The 18,591-nt window shown below is 35.1% G+C and overlaps 2 protein-coding genes across 5 annotated transcripts in view; one reads left to right on the forward strand and one right to left on the reverse strand.

Moving 5' to 3' along the window:
* Positions 1-1,834, forward strand: part of Clcc1 (chloride channel CLIC like 1) — a 47,812-nt gene extending 45,978 nt beyond the window's left edge. The window contains exon 12 of the mRNA XM_047539517.1: positions 1,713-1,834. Coding sequence (XP_047395473.1) covers positions 1,713-1,825 — 113 coding nt within the window. The 3' untranslated portion in view covers positions 1,826-1,834. The remainder of the gene's footprint in view (positions 1-1,712) is intronic.
* Positions 1-18,591, reverse strand: part of Gpsm2 (G protein signaling modulator 2) — a 57,548-nt gene that overhangs the window by 32,752 nt on the left and 6,205 nt on the right. For 3 of the 4 annotated variants that reach the window (XM_047539475.1, XM_047539456.1, XM_047539484.1), the window contains exons 2-8: positions 12,326-12,631; positions 4,066-4,287; positions 3,548-3,683; positions 3,098-3,240; positions 2,556-2,679; positions 2,327-2,442; positions 514-669 (exon numbers count right to left, since the gene is read on the reverse strand). In XM_047539475.1, the coding sequence (XP_047395431.1) occupies positions 514-669; positions 2,327-2,442; positions 2,556-2,679; positions 3,098-3,240; positions 3,548-3,683; positions 4,066-4,287; positions 12,326-12,381 (953 nt within the window). In that variant the 5' untranslated portion in view covers positions 12,382-12,631. The remainder of the gene's footprint in view (positions 1-513; positions 670-2,326; positions 2,443-2,555; positions 2,680-3,097; positions 3,241-3,547; positions 3,684-4,065; positions 4,288-12,325; positions 12,632-18,591) is intronic. The other variant, XM_047539465.1, reaches the window with a different exon arrangement.

An 18,591-nucleotide genomic window follows, 5' to 3' on the forward strand; every position in this document is an offset into this window, starting at 1 on the left:
CTAATACTGAGGTAAAAATCTCTCTTTTAAAGCAAACATCACAGACCAAAGACCAACACAGATAGGTTTTTTCTCATGTGGTACAACAAAACACGAAATCACTAACATTTAAAAAGCAGAAGATACAACACAGGACTTCCAGCTTCTCCTGAAAAAGGTGGGAGGATCTGGACATGACACCCTCCTTTCTGTCTGGTACCGATTGGCTGGGGTTAAGCAGCAGCTGCCCCCAGACAGTGGGCATGGTCTCTAAGCTCATCAAAATTCCAACACTGCTCTAGTCAGAAGAACTTCAGAGGGGGCAGGTCACTGATCCTGGCTCGAGGACATAAGAAATCAGACTAATTTACCACAAGGCTGGCCTTCAAATAATAATATACAGAAGATACTCATGAAATAGGAAATTCCTTAAAAAGGAAACAAATGAAAAAAAGAAAACAAAAGAAAAATTTGTGGGAGTCAATAATGCATCTAAATTTTGCCTTAACTATAGTAAAAGGGTGTTTAACTTACCTATCTTTTAGCTCTTGAGCAATTGTTAAGTGCTTTAGATGATAGTCAATGGCTTTCTCATAGTCCTGAAGTAAAGTATATGTGTTTCCAAGGCTATAACAGGACTGTGCTTCTACAGCTCTGTCTTTAAGCTGTCGAGCCAACAGTAGTGTCTTCCTAAAAGAGGGAGTTAATTTTCACACAGTGATGTTTAATTTTAGTTATTATAATAAAACAAAACTCAGTTTTTTCTCTCTGCTGCTTTCTGCAGCCTTTCAAGTACATCTTTTTAGAGCCAAATATTTCACTTATCACTTTTAAATAAACTGTTTTTGAAATGCAAAAAAAATAGATTCAAACTTTCAGAATAAACTTACTCTGTACAATTCACCAAAGTAAAGGAGTACTGAAACATGAGATCAAGCGCCTCTAAAGATTGGCAGTATTTTTAACATTGAAAAAATCTTTCTCCTTTGTACTGGCAATAACTTACACTTTTTTTTTTTCACATAACATACGTTTTCAATCATACTTCTGCCCTTACATTTTGTCAAAATTTTAAATATTTAGGTAAAATTCTTATGTGTAAGTCATTTGTCACTGATTCATAAAAAATACTGGATATCATTTAAACACTACCCAAATTCTACCTAATACATTGGTATCATCACCAAGAAGCTGATATAAAACAGTCAAGAGCATGGATCCTAGCTGGGTGTGGTAGCACATTATCAGTAATCCCAGTAACTTGGAAGGCAGAAGGATTGTGAGTTCAAAGCCAGCCTCAGTAACTTAGTGAGGCCCTGAGCAACCTGGTGAGACCCTGTCTCAAAATAAAGCATAAAAAGGGCTGGGGGGGAACATAGCTCAGTGGTTAAGCGTCCCTAGATTCAATCCCTGGTACAAAAAAAAAAAAAAAAAAAAAAAGTATGAATCCTATAGCTAGACTATCTGGGTTCAAATCCCACTTTTACCAGCTGTGTGGTCTGAGACAAGTCACTCAACCTCTCTGAGTATCACTTTCCTCACATTGGATTATTTAAAAATACAATACAAATCAATTACAGTATCTTTGGTTCAGTCAAACTATACTCTGCCTGAGGTCTGAATGAGCCTTCAAACCCAATGAGGGAAAACTCCAAACAATATAGAAAGCAATATAGAAAGCACAGACTAGGCAACTTGAAGCAGTTTAAATTTTGCTAACATCTATGTTTCAGGCCAACTGACTGATCAGAAAGACCCTGCTGCAGAAGAAGCTTGTACTGTCAACTCCTCAGGCAATGAATGGGACCCCAGGCCAATGAGAATCCAAGTGGGCAGAAAGAGGTGAAAAGAAAACTGCTAAGAGGGTGGGATGAAGGGAAAAAACTCAGTGATCACTGGTGGACACGAGGGGGTATTTTTGTTACCAGGCTTTCTTTGGCCTCTCTTCCAACACGTAAGTAGGTGAAATATATACACCACACATGCTACCATGGCTTTAAGACTTGGAAGTTTAGAATTTCATTTAAAAATAATTAGTTTTAAAGATAATATCTAATAAAAATAAAAGGGGTTATATTGGAACTATTAAATCTTAGGTATAAAAATATTTTTTGAGCCCTATGTGCCAGTTACCATGCTAAGAGTTTAATACATTTTTTTTCATTCACTCTTCAACAATCTACGAATCAAGGTATTGATATCTTCTATTAAACATGAAGAAACTGAAGCTTAGAAGCCCAGGTCCTGCTGCTAGTATATAGTCAAACCAAAAAAAGTCAAAGCCTATGATTTAAAGGAACTACATAACTACTCATTTGATATTTAGTGGCAGAAACATTAGACTAACTTGTAGTATTCAGAAGCAGTTTCAAATTCACCAAGAAAAATATATGCATTTCCAAGGTTGCTATATGCTCTTCTTTCAGCTGCTTTATCTCCAAATTCTTTTGCAATAAGGAGGCGCTGAAAATGAAAATTTTAATTAGATATAGTCATAAAAAAACTGCAAGATATTCTAATCCCAGTTAGAACTTTGATGGATGAAATAATCTGACTCCAAGGTCTTTTGTTTGTACCTGTTCATGAGATATAACTGCATCCCTGAAGTTGCCAAGGAGATAATGTGTATTTCCAAGATTTCCAAAGGCTCGTCCTTGGGCTGCTCGGTCACCCAAAGCAGTTACTAAAGATAGGTTTTCCCTAGGTGATAACAAACACTGGTTTTAAAAAAAAAAAAATCAGTTTGGAAAGAAGTTCTTATTGTTTGATTTACAAATCTAATTATTTGTGTCAAAAGAAAAATTTAAGCTTATAGGCATAATGTGCACTATTTTTAATACATCTATAATGGAGGATAATTACAGGGGATAGCTGGGAACACCCCAACTTAGACTAACCATTGATATTTCTTGCTTTTGCCACTAAGGGGCACTGGTCTGCAGTTTAACTGAAAACTGCAGATTACTAACAATATAACAAGTTAACAGTTAAGCAACTGATTTGATGGTTTGTTTTTATTTGCTAGTCCATAATTTTAAAACTCTGCCAAACTTAAGAACTTACTCTGTGTACTGTATCCCTGGCCTCACTGGGCCATGGCTGCATCAGCCCTACTCACTCATAAAAATCCACAGCTGCCTGCAGAGCACTTCTCACTTCTTCTGGAAATTCTCCTACATCCTGGGGACCAGGGCAACCAAAACTCTTCCCTTTGGCATGATACACATTTCCAAGATTGTAAAGTGCTCTTGCCTCTCCCACCTACATGAAGATATCAGTAAAGTTTACATTTTGAAATCAAAGGCCAGGTATTGATAATGCTTACCATATATATTTGTAAGTCTTGGGTAGAAATTTCTACCTTGGTCAACCATATGAAATCAAATAATTATTTATGAAAAAAGGCCCTCTATTTCCTCTATTTAAAATTTTTTATTGTTTTCTCTTTTCCCCTATTTGTCTATGAATATTTTCTTTTTTACATAAACTACAGATAAATAGTATTAAGACAAAGCAATTTCATTGAAACCATTTACACTTGGCCTATCATCAAATGTTTTCTCCTCACCTTGTCATTAAGCTCTCTGGAAATATCCAGATGTCGCTGACAACAAACTATAGCTTCATCAAAATTCCCAAGAACTTTTAAGGTGTTTCCCAGATTGCCACTAGCTTTGGCTTCACCCAGCTGGTCTCCAATAGTCCTGGGGGTGGAGAGAGAGAAGCAAATGGTGTTAAGAATATAAATGGTTTTAAAATGTAAAGCAGGTGGGGTACAGTTTTCCTAGAGGACAGCTGACATGCAAGAAAAATCTATCAGCCTTGAAACCTACTTTAAATAAAAATTTGAAACTTAACATTTCCAAATTGAATTTTCATTCACTTAACTAAACTCTAGGGTCATTTCACTACTGTTTATTCATTTAATTAAACTCTGTAGTTAGCCCAAAGATTAGTTTTCAAAACCAATGCTATTAAACTAGAACTCATTAAATGTATTGTTAGTTTTACTATAACTGACTGGAAATTTTTTAAAGTAACAGTTATTTTAGGGAAGAAGAATGTTAACAAGCTTAAATTAATTACCTTGCAAGAGTTAAATCATGATGGTGGTATTCCAATGCTTTGGCATAATCATGCAAATAGAAATAAGCATTACCCAGCTGGCTGTAAATAGCACTAAGTGTTTTTAGATCTTCAGTTCCAACCTGAACTGCAGCTTCAAAAAATGACACACCAGCACGGCAGTCTCCTGATTTACACAGACGTTCCCCTTCCAAGGCCAGTTCTAGGCAAGAAGCTTCCATTCTACAAAATTATATAGGACAGACATTTACAACACATTACATCACAGTGTTTTTAACTTCCAGTAATATAATTTACATGTGAACTACATGGTTACTTTTATTTAAACCAGTTACCTAACTGAAGCATATACACATTACTGATAAAACAGTAGTTGTACAGCAAGAGCTTATTTATTTATTCAAATTTCTGAGGCTCAGCAGTCTGTTTCAGTGGACAGCTAAATATCTTCATATGGAGCTCTTTTTTTTTTTTTTTTTTTTTTTTTGCGGTGCTGGGGATCGAACCCAGGGCCTGTGCTTGCAATGCAAGCACTCTACCAACTGAGCTATCTCCCCAGCCCTGGAGCTCATTTTAATTGGCCCATCCAAAGCCCACTCTTTACAATGAAAGAACCTAAAGCAGTGTTTCCTAAAACACTGAGCTGTGGCAGGTCTATGGACTTCTTGAGAGTTTGGGGAGAATACAGAGTGCCTGAGAGAGTGAGGTCCTGTAATTAATACTATATCCAGATATCCAGGTCACCCATTTGTCTGCCTGTCAACCCCTCCCACCATCCACCCAAACTCTCTCCATTTTTCTGTCTTACATACACACAACATAACATACACTCTCCCTCCTTTCTGTGCCACCACAAAACCACCTATATCTTGATCTTTATGGCACACTTTCACAAAAGAACTAAGTGTTAAGAAACTTGTAAGTCTAAAAGCAACAATTTGACAGTTTGCAGAAATTCTAATCCTCAAAGTCTGTCCCTGAATTGAAAACTCCAGAAAAACTGAGTCACTGTAAATATATCTGCGAGAAAAAAACACCATACTTCTGGTTCTAATCCTAAACTTTTGATAGCAACCTTTACCAAAGTTGCCATTGTGTTTCTTCAGCATCTTTGACTTCTGCCATGTCTGTGGTTAATGTTTTTCCTTTTCACTTAATGTATTTCTATAACTTGGCAAGTTTCCTTTAAATTGGCACACTATCTGTAACTCATCATTTCAAAAAAAAAAATGTCTTCATCTAAATAAGCATCCATGAAACTGAACTTGAGGTGATACCTGTATTTATTTTTAATATATATCAAACAAATATGTAACTATTAAAATATAAAATTATCTTATGTATCACCAGTACATGGCCCTTATGTGCCACCATATAACCTTTTGAAAATTCTGATTAAGCTTGGGAAACTTTTTAAATATTCAGAATGCCACTAAATTACTCCTTACTAGAATTAACTTAGCCACTCTAACAGGTGGTGGTTCTTATATCCTGGTTTCACAATAGCAGAGCTCATATGCAGCAGTTTTTAAACTCTCTAGGATAGATCTGGCCATCAGTATTCTTCAGAAGCCTCCAGAAAATTCTAATGTACAAACTGGGTTTAAGAATCACTGCTTGGGGCTGAGGTTATGGTTCAGTGGTAGAGCGCACACCTAGTGCATGTGAGGAGCTCAGTTTGATCCTCAGTACCACATAAAAATAAATAAATAAAAATAAAGGTGTCCACCTACAATTACAAAAATATTTTAAAAAGAAAGAATCACTGCTTCTGCTGGGCATAGTGGCTCAAACCTGTAATCCCAGCAGCTCACGAGAGTGACACAGGAAAATCGAGAGTTCAAAGCCAGTTTCAACAAATTGGCGAGGCCCTAAGCAACTCAGCAAGATCCTAAATAAAATACAAAGAAAAGCTGAGGAGCTGGCTCAGTGGTTAAGCAACCCTGGGTTCAACCCTGGTACCAATATAATAATAATAATAATAATCATGCTTTTGGTGGGGCACAGTGGCGCATACCTATAATCCCTGGGACTTGGGAGGTTGAGGCAGGAAAATTACAAATTTGAGGCCAGCCTCAGCAATTTAGTGTGGCCCTAAGCAACTTAGCAAGACCCTATCTCAAAAAATAAAAAGGGCTGGGGATAAGGCTCAGTGGTTAAGCACTCCTGATGTTTAATCCCAGGCACCAAAAACAAAAAAAAAAAAAAACACTGCCTTAATGTGAATTAAACTAACACACACCCTAATTCATCCAAATATGATTATATGTATCTAGTAGCAGATCAATTAACATGTGTTTTTAGGTCTTTTATTCTATAAAACTTCAAGGTACCTTAGACCCTTAAATTGAAAAGCAATTTCAAAAGTAGAAAATGAATCTAATGAAGCTAAAAGAAAATATGGGTTAAGATCATGGAGCCAATTACAAAAGTTCAAAACGGATTCCTGGCTCAAAATAAACAGTTATATGGTAATCTCTAAATGTAAATTTCAAGATTTATGTACAGGTATTTCTCTTTACAATTCTACCAAGCCAATGACTACTGCTTGTTCACAGACTAGCTACCTAACCTTCGCTCTCTAAAGGATCTATGCAAAATAACACAAGAAAACCGCTAACATTTGGCTTCAACATTAGCTGAAGCCAATTAGATACATGAGAAAAGATCTAAAGTACATGGAAGATACAGGAGTTAAATCAGAAATCTTAAATCAATATCTTTAAGTTTCTTTACATGTCAGTTTGGAATTAATAAAGGCTTTTTTTTTGTTTTTCACTGCCCTTTAGAATTGAGATTTCTTAAAAGAAAGAGTATTCTGTTTAAGATTTGATGAGGTTATGGCATATTCTGTGTATAAAGAAAAATGAGGCAGCAAAAAACCTGCTATAAAAATGTGCAAGTAACAGGGCATGGTAGTACACGCCTATAATCCCACCAGTTCAGGAGGCTGAGGTAGGAGGATTGGAGTTCAAAGCCAGCCTCAGGAAAAGCAAGGCGCTAATTAAGCAGTTCAGGGAGACCCTGTCTCTAAATAAAATACAAAATAGGGCTAAGGATGTGGCTCCGTGGTCAAGTGCCCCTAAATTCAATCCCTGGTAACTCCTCCCAAAAAAGTGCAAGTATTACAGGGTTCTTTTGCTAGATGAGTTATCTGAACTAGTTCTTTATTTGTCTAAATACTGAAAGTAATGAGCTACTAACAATTATCAAAGGAAAAAAACTGGAAGATACCTTTATATATAACATGCTTTTCTTATTAAATTTTTAATTTAAACATTCTAATTATGTGAAAAAAATATATCAAGCATTTTCATTGCTAGGAAATGATCACAATTTCAAAAGGTTTATATGTAAGGATATTCACTGTAGCAAGAATCTACAAACAACTGAAATGTCCACCAACAGATTATTGATTTAAAAAATTACACGCTACCACCCTAGCATGATTTCCCTGAAAGAGAGGTAGAAAAATAGTCACACACAGCAGCACCATCAGCTCAGGATAATTGGGTTACTGGCCAGAAATTTAGGGATAAAACAAAGCTGGCTACTGAAGACATCCATAAATTAGACGTTAATAGGTGTTTGCCTATCTCTATATAAAGCAGAAGTGTCTTCTTCAAATCAATATTTTACCAATAATTGATCTTCTGGATTTAAACATATACTAACATTATACTAGAACCATTGCTCCAAATGATGTGATAACCAACAAAATTTTTGTCTATCAGCTGAAGAATCAGAGTTACACGTTTTTGTTTTGGGCAGATGGTTTCTCACTTTCTTTTTTTTTTCAGGGCAGAGGATTAAACCTAGGACTTTGCATGTGCTAAGCAAAGGCTCTGCCATGGAGCTAAAACCCAACCCTAAGAGTCACACATTTTTAAAAAGACATTTTACGTACTTGTCATTAGAAATTCCAGTGATAGCAAACTAGAACTCTACTGGCTATACACAGTCCTCCAAATCCATGGAGAAAGACAAAAAAACTAAAAGAAAAGTTATTTCAGTAACTAATGCCCAAAATAGTCTAAAACGACCTATGTATATTATTAATTCTGAGATATGTTATGACTCTGGTACATTTGATTAGAAAAGAAGTCAGTATTCTGGCAAAATCCCCATTTCAATCAAAATAGGGCAGATTAGCTTATGAATTCTTTAGAAGATCATTAAATAGTAAATGAGAAAGTAATTTCATATCCTCTCTGTAACTATGACAGAATTACCTAATTTATTTACCAGTTGGGTTGAAAATAAAGAACATACCTAAATGGAGAAGACAAATCAGGAGGGCTAAGGATGTAGCTCAGTGGTGGAGCAATTGTGTAGCACTGGGTTTGATCCCCAGCACCACACACAAAAATTTCTCCATTAAAATATATACCACATACAAAGTTTATTCTATCTTTCCTAATGGCCTAACTACCTAACTATATAATCAAAGAAACTATTTATAATAACTATTACTATCCTTGACCAAAATGTTTTCATTTTTGTTAAAAAGTGATTGAATAATTTAGGTATGATTACTAAGTTTCTGTAGAAATCCTTGCTATTTCCATTTCCTTAAAAAATACTTTTAAAAATTTTTATTCCACACTAGATTTTGACCTTCGCTACCCTCTTTACCTCCTTAATTTTGGTTTCCTGTGTTCACAAGAACCATCAGTGGAGAGAAACAGGACTAAAATTTTGAGCTATGTCACTTTGAAAGAGCTAATAATACCAATTATGTCCAAATCTGACTCTCCTCTCAAAAAATTATATGCTATTTCAGAATAAATGATGGGAATCAGGACTTAAAATCCAAAACAAGAATGCTCTCCATCTCCCCATTATGAACTCTCCTCTCATGAACCCTAGCTCCATCGTCTATGTGTTCTAACTGGGCATGGACCTTTTCCATCACCAGTCCTCACTCCTTTTTTTTTTTTTTTTTTGCGGTGCTGGGGATTGAACCCAGGGCATTGTGCTTGCAAGGCAAGCACTCTACCAACTGAGCTATCTCCCCAGCCCTCAGTCCTCACTCCTTTAAACAATTTTCATCCATTCAATTTACCATGTCTAGCTGTTCCAGCTTATTTTTTAAAAGGAAAAGTAGCATAAAATTATCTAGATTTAAATTTTACAAGTTAACTTAGTTTTAAAAGTGCTTTTAATACATATTGAATTTAATTTTCCAAATAACTCTGAGATAGGTATTATTACAGAAGGGGAAATTAATGGCTCAGACAGGTTAAGTGACCTACTTAAGACCAGGTAATGGCAAAGTTGAGAAATGAAATTTCTGTCTTCGTGTCCAAATCCAGTGTTCTTTCTACCATGTTATCTCAGACTATTCTTCAGGAAAGAATATAATTGATAACTACATTTATCTAGTAAGTTAAAGAATTCAAAATCAAAATTATATTTCCTTTACAACTTTTGTGCAATCAGGTCAGTTTTACAATATTAAAGTATTAAAATGTTTATTATACCTAGTAACAAGTAAGAATAAGGACATGTTCCAAAGAAATAAAGAACTAAAGAAGCTAGTATAATGAACACAACAATGTATCCATCTTTTAAGGTCAGCAATTACCAACATACATCACACTATCAATATAAATTTCATTCTCATGCCTCCAACCCAGATTATCTTGAAGTACATTCTAAAGACATACGTCTGTTTTTGGGGAAAAAAATACCATAATACCATTGTCACACCTAAAAAATTAATAATTCCTTAAAATCAATCATACAGGGCTGGGCGTAAAGCTCAGCAGTAGAGCATCAGAGAGGCCCTCAGTTGGATCCCTAGCAACACAAAAATATTAATAATCATAATCATAAAAATAATAATATCTTCTAGGTATGGTGGCACACACCTATAATTCCCAAAACTTGGGAGACTAAGGCAGGAGGATGGTAAGTTCAAGGTCAGCTTGTCTCAAAATAAAAAGGGTTGGGGATATAACTCAGTAGTAAAGTGCCCCTGGGTTCACTCCCTTTCAATAAGTTCTTGAAAAGTTTAGAAACTAACTCCATTAGTTATCAGCATACACATTCCCAAAATAGGCACAAAATATTTCATAAAGCATTCTGGTATCCCTCAGAAAGTTTCTCAGTGTCCAAGGAAATATTCAATTTCAAAATTATAAATTCATCATACCATGGAAACTCCTTCAAGGATAGGTGAGGACCTCTACAATGAAAGAACTAGAGTAGAAGAGAAACTTATACTAGGCCATGATTTAACATAAAGAGCTCAAATCATTATTCACAATTATACAACAACGCAATCAATATATGGCATGCTGAATCTCAAGAGCACTGATGAAGCCAGGGATTTGTTTGGTATATTCTTCCTAATAAAAATAGTTACAGATTTTTAAGTTTGAAGTCCTATAGCAGCAATGTGCAACCATGTACATATAACCTGTGCTGTATCACGGCAAAAGGACAAATCTAAGATTCTTCTATAGGCAGAAGTACAATCCTTTTCTCCTTATATATGGCTCTTACAGTATCAAGAAGCACACCAATCTTTAAAATGTTCAACAACACAGAAAACATCTTAGTGGTTCATGAGTCATGTCCAATAAGGTACGATGGACATGTATCAGACAGTATGCTAAGCATAGAGGTTGCCCTATGGAGCTAACAGTCAAAGGGAGAGGCCAGGAGGAAAAAACAGTAAACAAACTATACTGAATTTTAATGTAGTTGGTGCTAACAAAGAGATATGCATAGGCCCACTGTGAGCACAGGGAGGGCACACAATCAAACTATGGAGGAGATAACCTTCAAGCTGAATCTTAGATAGTCAATAGAATTAGCTAAACAAAGAAATGGGAAAGGAATTCAAGCCATAGAGTGTAGCATGAGCAAAAGCACCAAGATAAGAAACAGTATAACATACAGGGAAACAGAGCTCAAAGTGCAAGGTGAAGAATGGCAGAAAGTCAAGACTACGGAACAGGTAGAAGTCAAATAATGGAAGATCTTGTGTAGTAGGTTAAGCCTAGGTCTCCCCTACAGGTGACTAAGGGTTACCTTGGACATTAAGCAGAGAGGATGCATGGGTAGCACTTTTAAAATGAGCCCTCTAGTGGCAAATTAAAAACATGAATTCCAAGAGAATAAGAATGGAAAACAGGGGAGTCTGGAGGGAAGATCCTGGGGACCTGAACTACAGCAATGGTAGGGGAGGATGCAGATGACCAGATAAATATGAAAAACATTTAAGGTAGTCAAATTGTAAACACCTCAGGCTGCATACAGAGAATGAGAAGGAAGTAAAGTATAGAACTCTCAGGTTTTAAGAAAATTGTTCTAAAGGATAAGGTAGTGGCATCTGATATTAGAAGCTCAGCTTATATTGAATATCTTCCATTCTTACTTGAAAATTTTTTATTTTTAATAGAAATGTCCTTACCTTGCCCATACAAACTTCCTTGGCATGAGGGCCTAACATGAACCATCTACTACACAAAATGATCTCTTCACTATTTCCTAAACATATGTTAAGGCTTCCTAAGACTTGGTGGCAAAACACCTTCACTCCTAGATCCTGAATTCTACTCACTGCTACAGAATTCTGCTTCTATTTCATTAACTTGTAATAGTTTTGATAAAGAATTTACTATTATGTAATCACCTTACTAAATCATCAATGGTTTTTATTTTATGGTTTGGACAGAACTTCCAGAATAAATATTAAACAATAATGGTAGTGCATATATGCTTATTTTGTTCCTATTGTATCAGAAACATCACTAATATTTTATCACTAAACATTAAACTGGCTATGGACTGGTCATGTTTAGAAAGTACCCACCCTTTTGAATTTCATTCAATACTCATTTATTTAAAAAGTCATTTATGATAGATTGCCATTTAAAAATCATAACACAACAGTTTGGTCCATTAGCTGACCACATGAAAAAGCCATCTTTTATCCTCCAAAGATGGTGAAATATATTAAATTTTAATATTTGTATTGTATAAAAAGTTATAAAATATAAAGTAACTACTCATAAAATCTTCCAGAGAACATTAATAAATAAACTATAGTACATAATAGGTCTCTGCTATCATTTTCCTATAGAAAGTGTACAAAAACTTAAAACCATCACAACAAAAAGAAACAATGCTTTCAGAAGATACTGGTACTGGTATATTTTGAATATTTTCAAATTGAAATTTTAAATGGTCAGAGTTAAATTCATGTTTAAGGATTAAAAGTCATCCACTAAGAAAGAAATAGTCTTACCTGTAACGAACATGAAAAGAATGGTCTTCCCTCATGCTTATCAAATTTTCCTCCATTGAGTCATATTATAAGCTGAGTAAAATATAAAATTATTTTATTTTGTGCCAATCCAGTTCTTTAAGATGCAGAATTGTTCGTAGAACATGGTCCGGTTAGTATACTAATGAGTTGGTGTTAATACATCCTAAGCTCCTGCTTCTTCTTTATTAATAATGAAAGGAGGTCAATGTCAGACAGCTTAAAGGTTCAAAATGTATCCCAAATCCTTGTATCTCTGGCCCTTTCAGCAGCATTTCAGCAACATTTCTGCAAAAGGAATACAAGATGCTTTGCTTGAAGTCCTATTTCAAAGAATAACCTAAAGTAACCCTGAGCTGTACATAATCACACAGTTAACTCCACAGACTGCTGTCATGTCAATCACTACAGTAAACAGCAGAGGGCTTAACTGTCACCATGGAGATTCTAAATAAAGATATGAATATAAGAGATTTTGTTTGAGAACTGCACTTTAGTTTTAAAAATTGGCTTAAAGTACAATTTTTTTTTTTAATGGTACTAGGGATTTAATCTAGGGGTGCTTCACCACTGAGCTACCTCCCCAGTCCTTTCTATTTTGAGACAGAATCTCACTAAGTTGCCCAGACTTGCCTTGAACTTGTGATCTCTTGCCTCAGCCTAGCAAGTCTCTAGTATTACAGGCATACACCACCATGTCTAGTTAAAATATAAGAAGTTTGTGTAATATTTTCTATTATAAATAATAGTATAATATGCATAAACATCTTAAAACAAAATTATCATACTTCAAACTATTAACAAATCAAATGACAACCTAGTAAGTTAATTCTAAATTCTGTAAATTTATTTCTTCAAAGATATCATACTAATATTGTTATACTTGTATTTATTTGTTCTTGAAGTATACTCTATTTAAACTCTCATGTTTAAAATGCTTTTATGAATTTTGAATGAGCACAGAAGAAATTTATGAAATATGTGTATGCAAAAAATGACACAACAAACATTTAACATGACCCAGTACAAGACAAAGAACATTTCCACTGCCTTTGAAGTCTCCTGGATATCCCAACTTAACTATTACCTTCCTTTCCTCTCTAAGGTAATCACCAAAATGAATTTTGTTCATCATTCCCTTGCTTGTCTCTACAATTTGGCCACAAATGTCTGCATAGCTCTAAATAACATATTATTTAACTCTGTACAGTTTTGCTTACCATTATGTTTCTGAGAGTCATCTCAAATGTTGTTACACATTGCTATAATTGGCTTTTTTTTTTTTTTTTGCTGTATCCTACTCCATTATACCAAATATATTTTTCATTCATGTATTGATGGATATTTGGACTGTAGTTTTTTTGGGGGGGTTGTTTTGTTGCTATTATTAAAAGTACTGCTATGAACAGTGATGTTAATAAAAATGTACTAGTTAGGCAGCAGAGCAGATATAAAGAGAATGAAAAACATATAAAGAGATGAAAAATACTAAAGAGCAGTTGAAAGAAAAGAAACACAAAATGAGAGCCTCCAACACAGAGCTAACAGCGACATTGGAAGGAAAAACAGAGGGATAAAGGCAAAATCTTTAGTGATAAAGACAGTTTATCAGAACTGAAGACTTGAAGCAGCAGATTGAAGCAGCACACTAAGTCTTGAACAGAACAAACAGACATGAATTCACTCCCAAATATAACACAGAAACTACAGCACGTCAGATATAAATCATAACCTTTAAGGAAACAGCTGAAAGAGACAAACAAGGAAAGATCAAATCTTGGAATCTCAGTGCTATAAACAACCCTCAAAAGTCAGTTAGTCCAGTGTTTTACTACAGCATACCTGGAAAGGTCTTAAATAGCTAAATTTTGAATAGTCCTATTAGAATGTTGTTTCATACTTCTGAGTGATCATTTCATTTCCACCCATATGTCCTGGTTCTTCCTTCTGCTGCCATATACAAGAAAGCCGAGTTCTTAAGTATTTCAGCTATAACATAAACCAGAATGCAAACAACTGACACCCATTGCTTGGTTGACTTAAATACAGTTAGGTTAATAGGGCCATGTACATGCTAGGTAAGTGTTCTGCTAAGCTACATTCCCAGTCCTAAAATAAGTTTAAAAAGCAAGAAGACATAGAATTCTATTCACTGTTTTACTTGTTTTGTTTTGTTTTTTAACCCAGGGACACTCTATCACTGAGCTATGTCACCACCCTTTTTAATATGGTTATACTATTCTCAAAGGTATACAAAAGTCACTGGTGCATTACAATCTCTATAACAAACAAGTAGCATTTTACTCCCCACTGAGCTGGGGATCAAACCCAAGGCCTCACACATGCTAGGCAAGCACTTCATCACTGAGCTACATAATTTCCCAGCCCAGTAGCATTTTGTATCTTAAAATGATTCACTAAACAAACAAGCAATTCTTGACTCACAATTCATGTTGGAAGAACTTTATAACTAATTTAGTAAGAATGTGTTCACTCATACTCCACATTACATAGCTAACAAACCCATTTCATATTTAAAACTGTGTATACACACATATATATTTGCACAGTGGTTAAATACATACAAACACACACACACATTTATAACTGCTGGAGGAGTGGTACATGCCTGTAATCTCAGTGACTGGGGAGACTGAGGCAAGGAGGATCACAAGTTTGAGGCCAGTCTGGGTAATTTAGCAAGACCTCCTCTCAAAAAATAAAAATGGTTCAGTGGTAGAGTGCACCTAGGCTCAAACCCTAATATGGGGGTGTTTAAAGCTAATAATTATTTTCAAGAATTACTGGTCACTAATAATTTTAGTCCCTACAATTTATTAATCCCTAATAATAAGCCAGACTTTGTTTATTCATCCCTTAATAGCATCTCTCAAGCAACTAAACAACTAGCACATTACTTCACATTTATTGAATTCCTCCCTATCCCCCCTCTTCGGGAGCCCTTCCCAGGAACCCCACATACATACACAATTCCACCTACTGGGAGGATTGAACCTAGTGCCTCATGAGTGCCAGGCAAGTGTTTTACCACTCTGCCACATTCCATGCCCGGGAGACTCTGTAGAGGCTGACTTCTAAGCACTAAACAAAGTATGCAATCGGAGTAGACAAGAAAAGGGTGGCCTTAAATCAAAAAAAATCTTAGCCCTGCTTTACTCTGCTGGCAGTAAAAAAAGCTTGCACACTAGTGACCAGGAAAAACAAAGCACAGACAATTACATTTATGTCTATTGTGCTTTTTTGAATTTGTTGAAATTATCTGAACCTAACTGCAATTTAAACAATATAACTTTTGGTCTGCTTCTTTCATTCAAGGATCTATATAAACTGGCAACATCCATCAGATAATATAACTTACTTTTCTTGTCTTCAAGTTAGGTCATCTAAATTCTTTAAACTTTTCATATCCCAATAATTCCCTCTAAGATACAATATTCAAATTCTCCAAATCCTCATTAGTTGTAATGTTTTAAGTCAGATACACAGCCTTTTTTCAATCTAAGCAGGGATAAATATGAGGGAGAATTAAGAATATATTTAAAACAAAACTGCTATATTAAATTTCAGAGCACAGGTTACAGGAACAAATAAACATCATAAAAATTTTTAGGGAAATAAACTAGGATGCCAGAATATATTCACCTGCAGAATAAACTCAACTATCTTAGGTAACTGATTATTTTCTGTCAAATTATCATGTATCTGCTAGTAAACCCTAATTTATTTTTGGATGAACTAAAGGTGGCTTGTCACCTAATCCAAGCTTTTTTTTTCTCCAGTAGTGTTGGGGATGGAAACCAGGGTCCCAAGCATGCTACTTAAGCACTCTACCACTGAGCTAGATCCCCAGCCCCACAAACTTCTCTTTCTGACTGTATTTTCTCCAGAAAAGAGGAAACAAGATGGCAAGAATAAGGAATGAGTAGGATGGTAAGGCTAGGTCATATAGGAAAATATGAGGTGAATACGTACAGATAAACACTCAGTTTGACTTTATTCAAGCAATCTAAGAATGTCCAGAGAAAAATGTAAACAAAGCCCACCAATCCAGAGGCATAGCTCAAGTAAAAACAGAGCTTTCAAGATTTCCAATCTAGCAAAGAGGTGAAACAGCAGCAATACCCACAGTGAATAACAAACTGGATTGCCAGAGTCCTACTGTGGAAAGAAAAAAAATGGAATACTTACAACAAACTTGTAGTTAAAGTGCTATATTCATATGTAATAGCTGAAAGAAAGATAAAGATATAAGGCTTGAGATATAAAAATCTGAAAAATGGGGAAAGGTGGGGAGGGGCTGAAGAACCGAGTGACTAATATTCTTAAATTTTTACACATCTTTGAAACTAAAAAAGATCTAAATATTAATACTTCAGTAATTCATTGGCAAAATTAAAAAGAAATTCCATCAGCAGGGGTAAAAGCAATACAAAAAAGTTGATTCTTTATTGAACATATTCAATCTCTAAACCAGTAATATAAACAAACTGCTGCATAAAACTGAACTAGACTGGAGTCATGGCTCAGTCATACAGTGTTTGCCTAGCATGTGTGAGGCACTGAGTTCAATCCTCAATACCACACAAAATAAACAAAGGTATTGTATCCACCTATGACTAAAAAGAATTTTTTTTAAACTGTGAACTAAAGATGAACTCAAGATTATATATATGTAGCCAGGTGGCACACCTGCAATCCCAGCAACTCAGGAGGCTGAGGCAGGAGGATCCAAAGTTCAAGGCCAGCCTTAGCAACTTAGCAAGGCCCTAGCAACTTAGTGAGACGCTTTCTTAAAAACAAAACAAAATACAAACAAACAAAAAAACAGCTGGGGATATGGCTCAGTGGTTAAGCACCCTCAGGTTTAATCCCTGTACCAAAAAAAGATTACATATATGAATCGATATCTAACAGTATTGAGCATTATTATTAGTATTAACTCACAACTATCATATACTCCAAGTATACATTACTTTACACAACCCCGATTTATAAAATAAATGCAATATAATGCTTACTTAAGCAGAACATCCTATTCTCTATCACTGTGGATAAACAGGAATTTCCTATAAATTATGCTGTGAAATTAGATTTACTAAAGATTATGCTATAAAAACTATATCAATAAAGTTCTTCTTAAGCAAATTTATACTCCTAAAGTACGTACTCCAATTAAACTCAAGTCTTAACTTATTAAATTTGATCTTTAAAATTGCAACAATCGGAGTTCAGTTTGTGAGATTTTAGGAAAAGTTGATTTAGAAAACAAGAGTAACAGTTTAAGTATGAACAAACACACATTATGAAAACTTTAGGGCTGGATGTGCTGCTTTTGCCTACAATGATCAAAGTCCTAGGTTCCGTTCCCAGCACTACTAAATAAGTAAATAAAAGGATAGATTTTAAGCTGTTTTTTAGTACCACTAGTTAAATCAACAGAATAACGTTCAAAGGATGAATGAGAATAAGGGTTACGGATTCCAAATAAATCTAAAGACACACCAGTCAGGATTCCCAAGAATATCTGGAGTTAATTTTCATGGGTCAATATGAATAATATCAAATACACACAAAGGAAAGCACAATTAAAAACTTTTTTTTTTTTTAAGCTGGGTGTGGAGGACCACAAGTTCAAGACCAGCCTCAGCAATTTAGTGAGGCCCTCCCTCAACAACTTAGCAACACCTGCCTCAAGACAAAACATACAGAAAAGGTTGGGGATGTGGTTCAGCATCCCCTGGGTTTAATCCCCAGTACCAAAACAGACAGAAACAAAAAAATTCCCAGTTTTATTCTTGGATATCAGGGTCTTGGAACTAATCCCCTTCAAAAACTGAGGAACAGCAGTATAAACTTTCTTCCTTGGTGAGAAAAAAAAAAAATTTTTTTTTTCCCATCAGATAAACTTGAAAGAATTCTGCTCCCTCAGTAACCAAAAAACTAAGATCCACCCATGAAATATCAAAGTAAATAAATATTAAAATGTAATCTAGAAGAAAGGGATTTATATATTTCAAGCCTTCTTTAACATTGCTATTAACAGTGAAAAAGGACCAAGTGTATGAGTCTACTTCCATGGGACATGTTGCATGTTTGTAGTTCAACTGTAGTTTCCAGCAGTCTTTACACGAAGCACTATGGATATAATTATTACTACACAAACAGCTTCTTAGTGCTTAGGGCTTAGCAGCCCATGATAAATCAGAAAGTTGTTGAATATTAAAGAT

Source organism: Sciurus carolinensis, chromosome 1 (genome assembly GCF_902686445.1).
Source record: "Sciurus carolinensis chromosome 1, mSciCar1.2, whole genome shotgun sequence".
NCBI lineage: Eukaryota > Metazoa > Chordata > Mammalia > Rodentia > Sciuridae > Sciurus > Sciurus carolinensis.